The 15,913-nt window shown below is 33.8% G+C and overlaps 1 protein-coding gene across 2 annotated transcripts in view; it reads right to left on the reverse strand.

The window, feature by feature from the left end:
- Positions 1–1,263: 1,263 nt before the first annotated feature.
- Positions 1,264–15,913, reverse strand: part of KLHL24 (kelch like family member 24) — a 33,538-nt gene continuing 18,888 nt past the window's right edge. For both annotated transcript variants that reach the window (XM_032483445.1, XM_032483451.1), the window contains exons 6-8: positions 12,801–12,989; positions 11,384–11,572; positions 1,264–6,283 (exon numbers count right to left, since the gene is read on the reverse strand). In XM_032483445.1, the coding sequence (XP_032339336.1) occupies positions 6,083–6,283; positions 11,384–11,572; positions 12,801–12,989 (579 nt within the window). In that variant the 3' untranslated portion in view covers positions 1,264–6,082. The remainder of the gene's footprint in view (positions 6,284–11,383; positions 11,573–12,800; positions 12,990–15,913) is intronic.

A 15,913-nucleotide genomic window follows, 5' to 3' on the forward strand; every position in this document is an offset into this window, starting at 1 on the left:
CATGAGCTGCTTGCTACCCCTAGGAATTAGCTAGTCCTGGGAGGAACTAGTTTCTCCCCAGCCAGCAAGGCTCTCTGAAGATGTCAAAACATCATAAAATATAGAAAATAAAAAAGACCCCAACATAATTAGGAGGAAATCATGCCTTCTGATTTTCTTAGCCTCCATTAGCAGTTAATAGCAGAGAAACAGAAGACAGGTTTAGCTCACTTTGCCCCTGATTCTGTTAAGAGCACACTTTTTTTTTTAAGAGAAAATTTAAAGAGGCTTCTATTCTTTACCCATTATCCGTGATTTTCCAAATATAAGCTAACAATTACTTTTAATTCTTTCAACTTCTTCCCTGATTGTGCATACGGTACTTTTATCCTAAAAACAAAATACACGGAGGAGGAACCAACATTTATATTCTCCTCTTCTGTGCCAGGACTGTTCATTCTTCAACATACATCCCATTATCCAATAAGCCTGTAAGGTGAGTACTATGACTACATTTCCTAGAACAAGGAAAATATGGCTCAGAGAGGTTAAATGGCTTTTTGGCAGAGCACTGGCTGGAATCAGATCTGATGAAGCCCACCCACTTTCCAGAGGAATTAAGTACAATGAAAACACCTTTACTTTTTGTGTGTGTGTGTGTTTCTAAGTTTCCATTTTTTTTTAAATTGAAGTAACAGCTTTAATATTTATTATTTAAGATGCATTCTAACTTGCCATTGTGTTTTGATGGCACAATTCAAAGACTAAGCATAAAAAGCTAAGCATTGCTTGTGCTTCTGTAACATATCTTTTCAAAATTGTACTTTTGCTAATGTAAAATCAGACATCGCCTCTATGGTTGATAATGTGCCCCCTCTTTGACACTTGAAATAAAATTTAAGTTCTTTACTCTTGATATTATTACAGGGGTATTTTTGCGACCCAAATCAAAAGAACACTACAGTGAAAATGTTATGGATCACTTTCCAGGAGTTAAAAACTTCTTTGAATAGGTAACACTTTCATGTGGCTCAGATTAAAGTAGATTATATACATATTTATATATATAATTACACATAACTCTATAGGAGTATACAATGAAGTTGCTTTTTACTTGTCCCTAACCCACCATTTCCTCATACACACCAATGTTTTTAGTTTTTTGTTTATCCTTCTAGTTAATTTGTGGGCATACCAGTAAATACACATATTAATTTGTAATTTCCCCCACTTCTTTTTCAAACAACCATTCGAATATATTTAAGATAAGACAAAACAAAAAGGTTTTGGTAAATAAAATTTAATACAACCATAGTCAAGTAATAATGGTTAAGAGACATTTTTACTAGATACAACAACTTTTAAAAAATTAAAGAAAACTATGCACAAAGGATATTTAAACAAGACATATAAGTATTAGTGTGCTGCAACTGAATTGAGAAGAAAGAAATACAAAGCTTTTTTTTTTCCACTGTGAAGACTCTGGAGCCTCTGAAAGCAAATGACATTTGGCTGCCTCAGGTCTGTACAAGTTGTAAAGCACATTATACTCTTGTTCAACTCTGTAATTGTGTTGTCTTAGGTAGCTCCAGAAACTCTCAGTAAGAATTTAAATAAAGAAACCATGGGGAGGGGTGTTGGGGAAGGAAAGAGTAAGAACTTTTTCAAGAAAGATAAGTAAAAGAGCTTGTAGAGGAAAAAAAATAGTACGTAAGAATGGAACAAAAATAAGAAGATTTACTTTTTTGATATTAGATGTAGATACTGCAAATAATGTTTACAAGGGTTTAATCAATGTAAGATAGATGTTTTTCTAAATATCTTAAAAAGCACCTTGGTATCAAACAAAAACCCTCCCAAGTATAATAAAACTCCAAACACTCAACAACCTTTCTTAACATTCTCTTTCTGCCAAGCAACCACATGATTGGTGCTCATTAAAAAAATTAAGAAGAGAAATTTATAGGAAACAAATATGAAACTTATCTAAGATAAGCTTTATTTAGATTGAAAAAATGTTAAAATAGCACTAGAGAACTTAAGGCACATAAACAAATTCAGATGCAGTTATTTTGAAAACATTAAAACAAATTCTTTTCTTTGGAACAATATATAAAATAAGTTATGACTATTGCTATTTTAAAAATTTTTTATGATGATCATCTTTAGCACTAAGTAAATTTAATATCTAAGGCAATCTCACAAATGTAAAACATTCATAAAAAACATTAAAAAAAAGTCTGAAGTATGTTGCAAATGTCTCTGGAATTATCAATTCACACTCCTGGCTCAAGTGGTTTCTGATGCCTAGCATTAGATGTGACAGTAAGTATAGCTAGCTGGTCAAACCTACTGCCTTGAAGGCCAATCAAACTGCCCCATTCTGGTTTCTTGGTATATGAATTTATTTATTTAACTAAAAGGAATAATGGGATGTGGTGATGTAAACCTGGCTTTCAGTATAATGGACAAGAAATCCTAATAAGGCCAAAACTATGTTGAGGTTAACTGGTGTCTTGAGTTTAGGAAAATAAAGGCGGTCCATAGGAAGCCTTTAAGAGACATTATCTTATCACTTGGCACCACATAAGCAGCAATGTCTTCTCTTTAAAAATACGGTCTAGAGTAGAAGATGACTTTTCCACATATAAATCTCAAGAAACCAAAGGCACACACAAACGATTCAACCCCTCTCTTTTCATATATGGGTTCTCACAGCAGTTCTTTAAAAAAAATCTATTGCCATATCCAGACGGCAGGGAAAAAAAACACACCTGGTTTGAATATTGACAAAAGTAGTATAATTGAACCTTTGTCGTTCCTGAGTTTCAAAAAGGGTGTATGACAGTAGAGATACATAAACAATTCATTTTCACTAAGAGGAAATGTGTCAGTCCACAAACACTTTCACCTTTCTAAATATAAAAGAATGAATGTTTAACCACCATCATGTGTGAAGCCCCTTTACCAAATTAAATTTACTCTAGAATCATGAACTGAAGTTAGTTATGGCACTTTAAACACTCCAATTAGGCAAAAAGGACAAGTTAATACCCTCCCTGAGTATTTACATCATTTTTTTCCTTAACACCTGGTTTAAATGGAGTCAATATCTGTATTTCAGTCATCTAGGGAAAAAAGGGTTACTGAAGATACAACAGGCTACCATTTCATACCTGTGCAGTAAAGACAGTGGGAAGAGTAGAGTAGAAAACGAAGGCCTTTTGTTGTAAAAATTAGACCACTTTATAGTTCACTCACATATAGAAACACACGAAAAAGGATTAAAATTCATGAAAAAAGAAACTACTTTTCTGTTGATCCACAAAACATACTTTTAAATTTCCTTCCCACTGAGGTATCATGGCTAGGGTTAGCAAACTTGTATCCACCTCCAATCTGTTTTCTGATCTTGTAAAACTGTATGTATCATATAGATTTTGACTGTATACAAGCCATCATACTAATACTTATCCTGTACTTTCATATGTAAAGAAGTGTTCTTGAAATGCCCAAATTAAAAAAAAAAAACTTCTGGAACTGAATTTAATAAGGTCAGCTCATTTTTACTTTATGTGCCTTTTTCTGATCATCACAAACTGATAAAATTCTTGGTGCTTGTATAAATGTGTGTAGATGAGCATACTATCTATCTACATATATATACATGTATCCTAACCCAAAGGCTTCTATGAGCATCACCCACCAAAAGAAAATCTGTCAACTCTGTGATGACAGTATGAATACAGTCTGACACCAATGTAGTTGATAAATCCCTTTTGATATACTAATTATACTTTAAAGTTCTTTATTATTTTATCAATGCTAACATTACTATTTATCAAAAATCAATAAAGGAAGATAAAGAATTAAAGGAAAGTAAAGTATCAGGTAACTTTAAAAATTGTTACTTTAATTTCATAGGGTTCAAGCTAAGTTCTTGGTGGCCTACTTAATTTATGTAGTTTTAAATTATGTAGAGAAAAAAATTAAACAATATTGGCATGAGGTCTATGTTTAAACAAATTCAGTTTTATGGGATTTCATTTCAAATTTACTACAATAAACACATGAATATTAAAAATAAATGTATAACAAAATACAATAGTTAATACTTTTATAATAGACAAAAATACTAGAATACAAGTTATGTTGAGAAAGTCTTTTTGTGTGAAGTGTCTGTATTTATGGATGGGCATGATCTTACAAATACACATGAAAATAACAAGTATCATTTACATAATCCTCAGCACTTACAAAACACTTTTCTCATACGTTATCTCATATGCCACAAAGAATTTCTGAACTAAATAGGTTCCATTATCTACAAAAGTTTGATGCAGAAATAGATGTTTACTCTAAAATTTAAAACAGTATCCCAATTGTATCTACTATTGCCTTTCAACTAAAATGGTAGAAAACTGTTTTCTAAATTGCTTTGATAATTATCACAAAAAGGTATATACCATTTCATATGATTTGAAAAATAAAAATTCCCTAAAAATTTAAGTTTTTTAGAGTTTTCCTCAGAATTCAGATTCCAGCTAAGCATTAAATTTGATGCCATATAGTTTATTTGAAATCTCTGTATCATTCTAAAATGAGGAAAAAAAAGTAGTTTATCAATGTTAGGTTTTTGATTACTACCTTGGTTTTAACAGAAATCTGGTGACACTATAATCACATATTAGCGTCATTACCCCTATGACAAGGAGTATGTAATCATGATGTGAGATGACAGTAATGCCTGGGAAGTCGAAATACAGCAGGCTACCTGGAACATCCCTAAAATGTTGTAAATTTTATCTGTCCACCCAGAAATAACAATAATCGTCTATGCTGTAGTTTCTGCTATTACATTTGCCTTAGAAAAAAGTTTTACATTCTTCTCTGAAAACTAGTAAGCTTTATTAAACTGAAACTGAAACATCTAGACAAAGGCAATTTGATGCATAGAAGCTTGAGAATGTTGATCAATGTTTTACACCATGGGTACCAGATGAAAGAGATATTATAGAAGACTGCCAACTACTGCTGTTAGTTTCTTCAGATAGCTAATTAAAAAAAATTATGGACCCACTGAGACAGGTGGTCCCCGCTTTATCCTGTAAGGACAGCTTAACAGTAGAGACTCCCAGGATTATCAGCTGTTCACAAGAAAACAGGGTAACCAGGAAGAGGTCCTCACCCAAAGCACCATACTAATGAGGTCAAACCATACTGGGCTAGGGAGAAAATCTATCCCAGTTTTTCACAAGATAATATTACAAAGTGGATTTCAACTTTTTTTGCCAGGTTCAAGAAAAGGCGCTTCCTTAGAGGATTTAGAGATGATACATAAAGACTTTTGTGAGCCACGGTGGGTCATTTTCCTTTCAATGGTCTTAGGTAGCTTTTTTCTTAGGAAATAATCTGTAATTTTAATCCCCATTTTAGGGGCACCTGCTTTTATATCTCCTCCCTCCTCAAAAATCTTTAATATAAGAAACCAATTCAAAGAATGAAGTCACAATAATTCAGTGTTTTTTGATACTCAAATTGTTGTCATTACATTTTTATCAATTATAGGGAAAAAAAACCCAGTAAAATTAATCATTTTGGATGTATTTTTTAGTGACAAATTTTTAAAACTGATTTTTCCCCTTTAGAATGATTCTAAGCATTATATGAGTCAACCTAAATGAAGCCTTGTCATGAAATTTTTTCTCTATATATATACATACACACACACATATATGACAAAATAAGGAATATACAGTCTTGCAGATAAACCTACATAAACGAAGAGACCATTCACAAATTCCTAAAAGGTATGCAGGCAGACATTATTTCCTACTTCACATAGGATTTCTTACAAATACAAAGATACACTCTCAAAGCCCAAGCAAAGACACTATTACCTTCAACATATTTTTTTTTTCAATTACAGGAAAGGTTTTATTACAGTTTGAAAGATTGATATTTTGGGGAGAAAGGCACCACAATTATTATTTTTACCTTTTTGTGCATATGGTATAAAGGAAATATGTCAAGTTCCCACTCTGGAGTTTTTAAAACCTCTCATCTTGGATTGGTGTGGCTTCTTGGGTGAGGTATCCTGGCTTTAGAGCTTAAAGCATTTCTCATTGTATCTATGAATAGTCACACATCCGTGATAGGACACTGGCCTGGGCATTGCAGCTACCCCTGTGATGATACTTGTTGCAGGATCATAACAGAGAATAGTGTCTGTAGCTTCTCCATTTTCCCGTCTTCCACCCAGGATATATATTTTACCATTACACACAGACATACCACAGTTTTCCTGTTCAACCAAATTAAAAAAAAATTAGCTGTTGAAGATAGGGGATTTGGTAGCAAACTGAAAAGTAAAATAAGGCATGCTTTAACACAGTCAAAAAGGAGACATGAAATAAGCTCCCTTTTGCCCAACTCCTGCTCTATATGTGAGTACTAGATAATTTTGCATGGGTGAAGGGAGTGTTAAGATAGAATGTATGTCAGTAATTGGGATCAAGATACGGGAAGTGAAGTGGGGGTGGTGAACTGAGAGAAGAGTTTTAATTATCTTAATAGTAGTTAAACAAAAACATCCTTGAAGAGTATGGCTTGCTTCTCCTATATTACAGGGAAGTGGCTATTACATGACCAAGGGATAGGGACATTATTCATTATATGGGATTACCCACAAATTGAATGAATGAATGAAAGAGCTATAACCAAATTAACAAAGATGTTATTAGAGGCCTTGGCTGGGGCATAGAAACTCCCCAGATAAGATTTTATAGTTAACATTCCACACAATGAGATTCTAAGCTAAATTTTACTCCTGTGTCAATAACTATAATTATTATACAAAACAAATATTCTTGCAAGGATAAGAGTGATTCTTCAAAGAAAGAAATCACACTAAAATTGTCTCACTACTGCATGAATCTGGTTATGCTACAGGTCAATTATTCTTCTATTTACATTTTACTTTAACTCAGAAAGTTATTGATCTTATTTATTATCCTGTTTCCACATAACCAAAAATGAAATGGGTTCTACCAATGAGTACAATAAACATTTTTACTTGATCAGATTTGCTATATAAAAATTTTGCTCTGGTAGAAAAAAATTAAATCTTGGTGGACTAAAATAATAAAGGATAGTATCTTAGGGTCTAAAAGAATTAGGGAGTATTTAAAAATTCTTACATTAGAGTTTATATACACCCAAAATTACTTGCCCCATTATCATGTGAATGACAAACTTTTATGCAGAATACCACCCGTGAATTGTACCAGTTATGTGCTAAACTACAACATTTTTCATCTAAAGCAAAATGAGCTCTTTTTATAAATTCTAAGAGTTCTGAATACAATAAAAAACAACACCCTTAGTTTTTAAGTACATGTTGACTTGTACTACTGAACCTTAAACTCACTTTGATGATGATTCTTAAGCTATATAATTATAGGCTTTTGTTATTAACATCATTTCATAAATAATTCTCAGAATTAAATAAAGCAAGCAACCATGAAAAGAGTTATTCATTCATATCAGGAAATTACTTGTATAATAGTTTATTTCACTCTGAGAATCTGAAGAGTAATGGCAGCTAGTAAGAAAACTAATTTATTAATATATGAAGTTTTAATGTTATTTTTCTGACTTCAATGAAACACAATGAAATGAAATTGTAAAAAATACCCCTCTCCTTATTTTTTATAATGCTTAAATGTTAAAATGCCAACATAAAGAGAAAGAATCAGATTTCTTTTATTATTCTAAACTTCAGTGATATTTTAAATATCTAGTCCACAGAAGAAAGGTTAAAAAAAACAGGGAGTAAAAAAAAAAAAACCAAAAAAACCCCCCCACAATTAAAAAAAATATGTTCCTGATGAAAATTAAAAAGCAAAATATGTTTAAAATAGTATGTTGTGGCTTTTGAGAATTATGCAAAGTCCAAAGGCAAGGAAATGGTGAAGTACAGAAAGAGAAAAGGCTGGGTCTATCAGGACTCATTTTTTAGCTCTTTTTTTGGTCATTCACTATTCTAAGCATTAAAAAAAAAAACAAAACACAACCTTTGACTCAAATAGCTGTCTACCATGGTAGGCAAACACTTACAGATGGTTCAAAAATTGCCTATCAATAATATGCACTTAGAGGTACTGGTAATAAGAAAGGACCAGGGGAGAAAAGATAATCCCAGAAATCTCAGTATTTTTTTGCTTCAAGAGATTTGATATGGAATACTAGATTTAGATTTTAATGATCTGTCTTTGTTATAATAAATATACTTCTGATCTAAATGTTCCTTGAAATATCTGAAGTATCAGTCATTGTTTAATTAGGGAAAATGTGCCAAAATGTATGTCCCGTTGTTTTTCCTTAGTTTTACCTCAATCATTTAGTTAAATTTATTCATTATATACCCTGTATTATGCTAGATGCTGGCAATTATCTTCCTAAGCTCTCCTATTGTCTTATACAGTATAGTCAAGTTTTAAATGAACAGTAATTCTTAGCAGAAATGCACTGTGCTTTAAAATATGCACTGTAATAAATCAATAAAGAATAGATTTGGTTAAAAAATTCAGAATTAAGTGTAAACACTCTGTCACACAGGTGAATGTAACAGGGTTCTTATGTGGCAGGGTATACCTCACTTACAGAGTTAGAGACTGTCCTTTCCAGGAGGCCACTGAACTAGAGAAATGTGGTTCATTTTACTTAAATGTGATATAAGAGGGTAGAAGATTATGTTCCCACTACTATGAAGCTTGAGATCCTATTATATCCCTTCCATTGGTTGAGGCAATGTTTCTCTAAATATATTACTAAGTGGAGACTATATACCTCAATGTCAACAACTTTAGAAAAATTGTGTTATACTCAAACTCTAGTCTTTATCCTTATAGTCTATAATTCTTACATATCTTGCATATAAAATTGTCTTAAAATTAGGACCCTCTGTTACTTCACTCTTATTTTACTTCACTATTATTTATTTACTTATTCAATAAATATTTACTGAGCACCAATAAATGCAAGATATATGAGATGAGTTAGAAAATACAGTATCCTAAAGAAGACTGAATTCCAGTATGGAAATAAACAGTTATGTAAGGAAATGTATGACGTCCATAATAGAGGTATAAATGTAGTGACAGAGCAGGAAAAAAAAGATACAAATTCTGAATAGGGCAACCTCAGTTTGTTGTAACTATACCTGGTCCTTGAAAGATGAGTAGAATACAAGTAGAGAAGGTAGAAAAGGTATTAAAGGCTAAGAGGACAGCATAAACCAAGGCAGGAACACACATCATCTGTTATAGCAAATGCAAGCAACAGATACTTAATGTAATTGGGGTAAAGGTGAAGAAAATGAAGCTGGAAAGGCAAGCAGAGGTCAGACAACAGAAAGCATAGAATGAAGTGGAAAAACTTTTGGATTATACTCAGTATGTTTCCAATCAGACGAGAGACATAATTAGATTTGCGGGAAAATAACTGGTGGCAAAATGGGTTAGAGAAGCAAGACATTAGAGAAAGGATCACTGATTAGAATTTGTTGTTTTAAGTTTAGGTAAAAACTGATGAGAAGTTGAATGAAAGCAGGAACCACAGGAATGGAAAAGAATAGGCAAAACTCTTTAAGGACACAGAACTGATATGCTAGACTGAATCAGTTGAAAAGAAAACAAGAAAAATCTAAAAAATTGTGTCCAGGTATGCAACAGAAAAATATATATTAGTAATATATATTAGTCTCTGCCCCTAGTTCCTGACTTAAGAGCTCCTAAATCCCTTGGAATTTCCTGGTTGATGGGAGTGTCTTTTGTTCTAATGAGGTGGCTCTTGGTGGGCTGGTCATCAGAAAGATCAAGCCATAATTAGAAACTTGGAAGATTCACCCCACCCTCCCTTCTCTGGAGAGGAGAGAAGGGCTGGAAATTGAATCAATAACTGATCATGTCTACAGGATTACGCCTCCATAAAAATCCCCAAAGTAAAGGATTTGGAGAGCTTCTAGGTTGGTAAACACATCCATGTCCTAGGAGTGTAGTGCACCTCAAATCCATGAAGACAGAAGGTCCCGTGCTTGGGACTCTTCTGGGCCTTACCCTAGGTACCCCTTTATTCAGCTGTTTATTTGTGTCCTTTATAATATACTTCATTATATAATAAACCTGTGAACTTTAATAGGTGTTTTCCTGAGCAAATTACTGAACCCAAGGAGGGGGTTGTGGAAACCTTGAGTTATAGCTGACTGGTCAGAAGTATTGGTGACAACCTGGGAATTGCGACTGGCATTTGAAGTGGTGACAGTCTTGTAGGACTGAGGCCTTAACTTGTGGAATCTGAAACTAACTTCAGGTAGTGTCAGAACTGAATTGAATTGTCAGACACCAACTGGAGATGGAGAATTGGTTGGTGTGGAAATAAACCCACATATCTGGTGTCAGAAGTGTTGTGAGTAAGGGAGAAACAGTTTTTCCATTCAGTAGGTTGCTTGGAAACAGAAAAAGTAGGCTTGGGGAAGAACGTGAATTGTTTTAAGTTTGAAGTCTTGGAATACCATAGAAAATATCAAATAGGCAGTTTGAAACTTGAGTCTGGTGCACAGGAGAGAGGCTATAATGGAGAGTAATATTTGAAGTCATCAGTACTGAGCAGTAATTGTGATCACTCAGGAATGGAGTATAAACTGGGATGAGGGCAGCAGAAAGAGGCTCAAGGAATACTTGTATTTAAGGGTTGGGTAGAAACAAAAGAGAGAACGTGAATGAGACTCAGGAGATTATTAGTAATGACTATGGGAGTACAACATCTCTAGAGTGGTATAGGTAGAGCCAGACCTCCAGCATCAGCACCATTTCAAGTAGTTTGGTGGTAGAAGGAAAGAGGGTAGAACCCTGAGTCAAAAGGTGGAGGGAAGCCTTTCTGGAGCTGTGGTGGAGGCAGAGTGAAGGTCCAAGCAGGGTGTGGGTGGAGGAAACCCAAGTACAGCCATTTCCTTTATAACAAAAAACAACAAATTATCTAGTTTCTAACCACAGAAGGAAAGAAATCAATTTGGGAGCATTTCTTCTCTTTTGAAATATACAAGAGAGAGGGATAAGGACTGGAGTATGACCTACAAAAGGTCAAGGGGGGAAAAACCCAACAGCCCAAGTGCAATACCAACTTTACCATGGGATTGTGAAGAGTAAGTTATTTCAATAAGACAATTCCTTGGAAGGAGTTCAAAACAAGTATACCATATGCTTTAGGTGGAGTTTCAAAAAATTATGAAATAACTCAAGCATACATGAAATAGATTAACAGTGAAGTTACAGTGTACTCATACTGGTCTTGTACTTGGTCCCACCCAGACTGATTTTTCTTTTGGCCTATTTTATGTTATTACCTGCCGGCTGAATGTATTCTGTACATGCATCCAGTAATCTTCAACTGGGTCGTAACAGTATATTGCCTTGGTCAGTCCACCAGCAACATATATCAGGTTGTTTAAGGATACAGCTGTTATACACCTCTTGGCAATTGGGATAGCTGCACGAAGTAGCCAAGAATTGGTTTCTGGATCATAAGATTGAACCTAAGAATGTATAGAAATATTTAATTAAAATTTCTCAATAAAAATGCAAATTTACTTAATAAAAAGTCTACCAATATGACTAAAAATAAAAACCCATTAATTCAGACTTAAGGGAGGTTAGTTTGAGAGTAAAATATCTGAATATGAAATTCTCAAAAGAAATGCAAGTTTATTACTATCAAGCAGAATTGAGTTACAAACAGGGATTGTTTCCAGGATGAATGGCTACCAGGTTTGCTTAACTTATTTCCATTAAAATTAAGAGACGAGATTTAAAAAAAAAATGTATTATATAGGAGAAGTATGCCTCAATTTGAATACAATTTCTTTACACATTTAGGAACTCCTTTCTTCAAAAGAAAACAAGTGAACCTCAATTCAGTATACTTTGAATTATCACGAATTCTGAACTAATGAATTCTAAATATGTAACATTTGACATTATATTAAAATTTAATTTAGAAAAAGAATTTATTGATTGACAAAATTCAGTTAATTATTGCTAAATGAATTAGGCATTAGACATTTGTTTCCAGAATAAACATGGTATTTTCTGTCATGTCATGATGGCATATATTCTTTTGTCCCAGGAGTTCAATGAACTGTAGCAGCTTTGTGCTATATTTTATTTACATTAGAAAGGTTTCTTTCCTTTTCTTTGTTCTAAAGAATATTTTCAGAGTATGCAGAAAATGACCCAGCTGGAAGCAGTATAATTAGTTATTGTCTCACCCTTTGCTAATTCAATTCCCAATTGTGTTTTGTGTGAATAATTTTTTGATTCTGTAAACTATACCAGAAAAGGTTTTAAAACTGTCTGTTTGTTTATAGTTTATTTTTAAACTTTTTTGGCAGAGGAGGTATTTGTTAATTTATTTATTTTGATGGAGGTACTGGGGATTGAACCCAGGACCTTGTACATGCTAAGCATGCACTCTACCACTGAGCATACCCTCCCCCTCAACAAAACAGTTTATTTAGTACAAGATCTCAACATTGAGATTAGTCTCATTTCAAAAAGACTGAATCACACTTTTTACAGAAAATGTAGGATACATTAAGATCTCACTTTAGTAACTTGTAACTCAGTGTTTTCCCTACAAAATATAAAGTACCAATTTTTAGAAGGCCCCTCACACTAAGAGACCTAACTACCTACTTGATAAACCTTCTGTATTTCTCTTCTAGTGTATGTCATTAGTAATTTCTATAAGACAACAAGGCTTACCTTATCAGAACAAGTATTATCATCAGGTCCTCCACCAATCACAAACAATTTGCCTACACAGCTAGTCACAGCAGGAGAACTCACTGCTTCCTTAAGGGGAGCAACTTCAGTCCATCGATTTGAAAAGGAATCATAACATTCTACGCTGCTAAGTCTGTTTTGCCCATCATAGCCTCCAACAACATATACCTATATGTAAAAAACATGGAAAAATCTTAATTATCAAAAGTTTTAATTTTTAACTAGTTGGCTAAAGAATTAAGGGACCTCTCCCCTTTTTTAAAAGTCTATGGTAACTGTAATAGCAACATACTTAGCTTAGTTTCTGGACCTTTTAAAAGAAATTATCACTCTCTTACCACCACCAAGGAGGCCTTTTAAAACATTTTTTTTTCATAATAGCTCCCTCTGATGAACATTTAATACTACAGATATACTGCATATCTGCTTATGTACTGTATATAAATCTGTGCTTTATACGTGAAACAGTGTAATTTTTTTGCCCCACCAAGAACCAATCTTCACCCTATTAGGGGCAATATTGCTTGCATTGAGAATTACAGGACTTAGCACAAATGCTCACAATCGTGGATGATGAAAATATTCAAATATTATAAAGCAATGAAGCTATGAAACTAAAATATTAGGTAAGGAATTTTTAGACTGTGAAATCTTTGAAGGCAGGGCCTATCTTTTACAATTTAGTCCCTACAGTGCCTAGAAAAGTACCTGATACATAATGAACTCTATACTGTATGTTTCAAAGAACTTTCATGTACATCTTCTTTTCATAAATATAAGGAAGGTAGGCAAATAAATATCTTTCTATAATAGATGAACTAATCAACATGCCATTTATTAAATCACTTATAAGCCAAATAATCCATTAAGCATCATGAGATAAAGAAGAAACTTTTAACCTATAGAAACTCTCCAAGTTTAATATCCACATTCTTTTAATGGACAGCCATCATCAACCCTTCTCTCCCTCCATATCTAATTAACTATTAAGTCCTACTGAGCCTTCTTTCACAGCATCACTCACATCTGTCCCTTCCTTTTGTTTCCCATTGCCACTATCCTACCTTGGGGTCCATATCATTTCATACTTCTCAAGCTCTTGGCCTCCACTCTTGTACTCACTCTTTAAACCACAGATTGATCTTCCTAAAACACTTCATCAACTCCTTTTAATAGTTCAACAGTGAATGCCTAAGGGTCAAGGCTAAACTTTACACACTATCATTCAAGTCTGTCCACAATCTATCTTTCCATGCTCTTCCAAATTTCCTCAGCAGCCAAAACTATTTCAATCTTGCATTTCTCATGTTATTTTAAAACAATCAGTTGGTGGGTCTGTTCTCCCAACATCATGCATCTTAGAGAAGTTAAGTAGCTTATTCAAGGTCACGCAGCTAGAAGGGGTATAGAAACTGCGGTACAACGTACCAATTAAGTATGTAGTTTTGAAGTCAGGAGAGGCAGGGTCCGTATCTAGCTCTGCCACTCAAGTTAAGACCCTGCTTGGGCAGTTTACCTATCCTCTCTGACTCAGTCTTAACTTCCTCAATTTAAAAATGTAGACAATAATAGTACCTACCATACAATGTAATTTTGAGGATTAAACTTTAATACTACTTCTCTGCATGAAGAAACTAAAAATATACGCTGTGAGTCTCAAGATAAAAGGCCTCTAGATTAAGAAAACCTGAGCTTTTGCCCCTGCTTTATCACTTCCTGTGCAACACTGGGCAAACGACTTGATCTCTCTGGACTCAGTTTCTTTGTAAACTGAAAAAGTTACATTAAGCATTCTCTAAGATTCCTTTTTGCTCTGACTATATTCCAAACCATCCTATGTTTCCCTAACAGAGAGCATTTATAACTTTAAATGACTTTATAGGTTTGAATTCAGACTATACTATAATTTTTAGGATAATAGTTTTCCATGAATTGAGTACTTGCTATGTAAGGCAGGAAGGATTCCCTTTATTTCTTGAGTTAGTGCTTCCTGGTTTTGGGTATATTCAAGTCAAAAATACTAACATTTGTCAAATAAATTTGTGTTCATCAATCCATTTATGATATTTGAGACATCAGTGATTTTAATTTGCCTTTGTATGTCCAGATAAAATGACTATAATGTTTTTAGTCAGACCTCATCTCTTTCTAACCCCTTAGTTATTTTAGCTGTCCCTGTCCAGTAATATTTTGTCATTCTTGAGGTATAGCTACCAAAACCATATATAATATAGTAGGTACTAACAAACCAGTGGTTTTTAGAAAATATTCTGTATTAGTATTTTATTTCCATTACATCTATCTCAAGGTCTTCATTATTTCACTGGTGTTGTCGACAGCAGCAGCACACTAGATCAATACCCTTAGGAATTAACAGTAGCTTTCAAACTGTACTTTAGTATTCCATGGACTAGAGATTTCAAGAAGCATCTGTTGGGGGCAAGGGGAGGGAATGAGAACTGATAGAAGGCTGAGTGGGAAGGGTTCCTGGCATCATCTGTTTCAACAAGAGCAGTTCTGCTTTCTCATTGGTGGCTCTAAAATGTCTTCATGGGAGGACTTAAGAGGCAGCAAAGTTTTTAGAAGGGGGTACTAGGGGACTGGTCAAAAATATATGTGGGATACACCCAGTATCTTGTGATAACCAATACTGGAATATAACAAATGAACAAACAAAGCCCTAAAATATGAATCACTAACCTGTACACTTGGAACTAACACAATACTGTAAATCAACTATACTCCAAAAAAAAAAAATGTGCAAGCAAGTGTGCTGTTTTCACTTAGATTGCTCATTAATTTTGAGATGGCTTTCAAGGAGCTGATACAGATGGAGGCACGGAAAGGTTAAAGAGTCCAAGTTAGCCCTTGGTACACTGCTGTATTCTTATCTGTTCTATGTAAGGCTTTTTATATTAGATTTAACTTCAAAGAAGGGTGTAGTTGCTCTTAAAAAGTTTGGAAGCCACTAGTCCACAAGTGATTCTCAAGTTTGTAAGAACAGTGAATGGTTCAGAATCAAATTATTGGTTTTTTTAAATATTCATTAGCTGCAGCCAATAAGAAGTTTGCTTTAAATTATGTTGGTGAGT

This window comes from Camelus ferus, chromosome 1, assembly GCF_009834535.1.
Source record: "Camelus ferus isolate YT-003-E chromosome 1, BCGSAC_Cfer_1.0, whole genome shotgun sequence".
NCBI lineage: Eukaryota > Metazoa > Chordata > Mammalia > Artiodactyla > Camelidae > Camelus > Camelus ferus.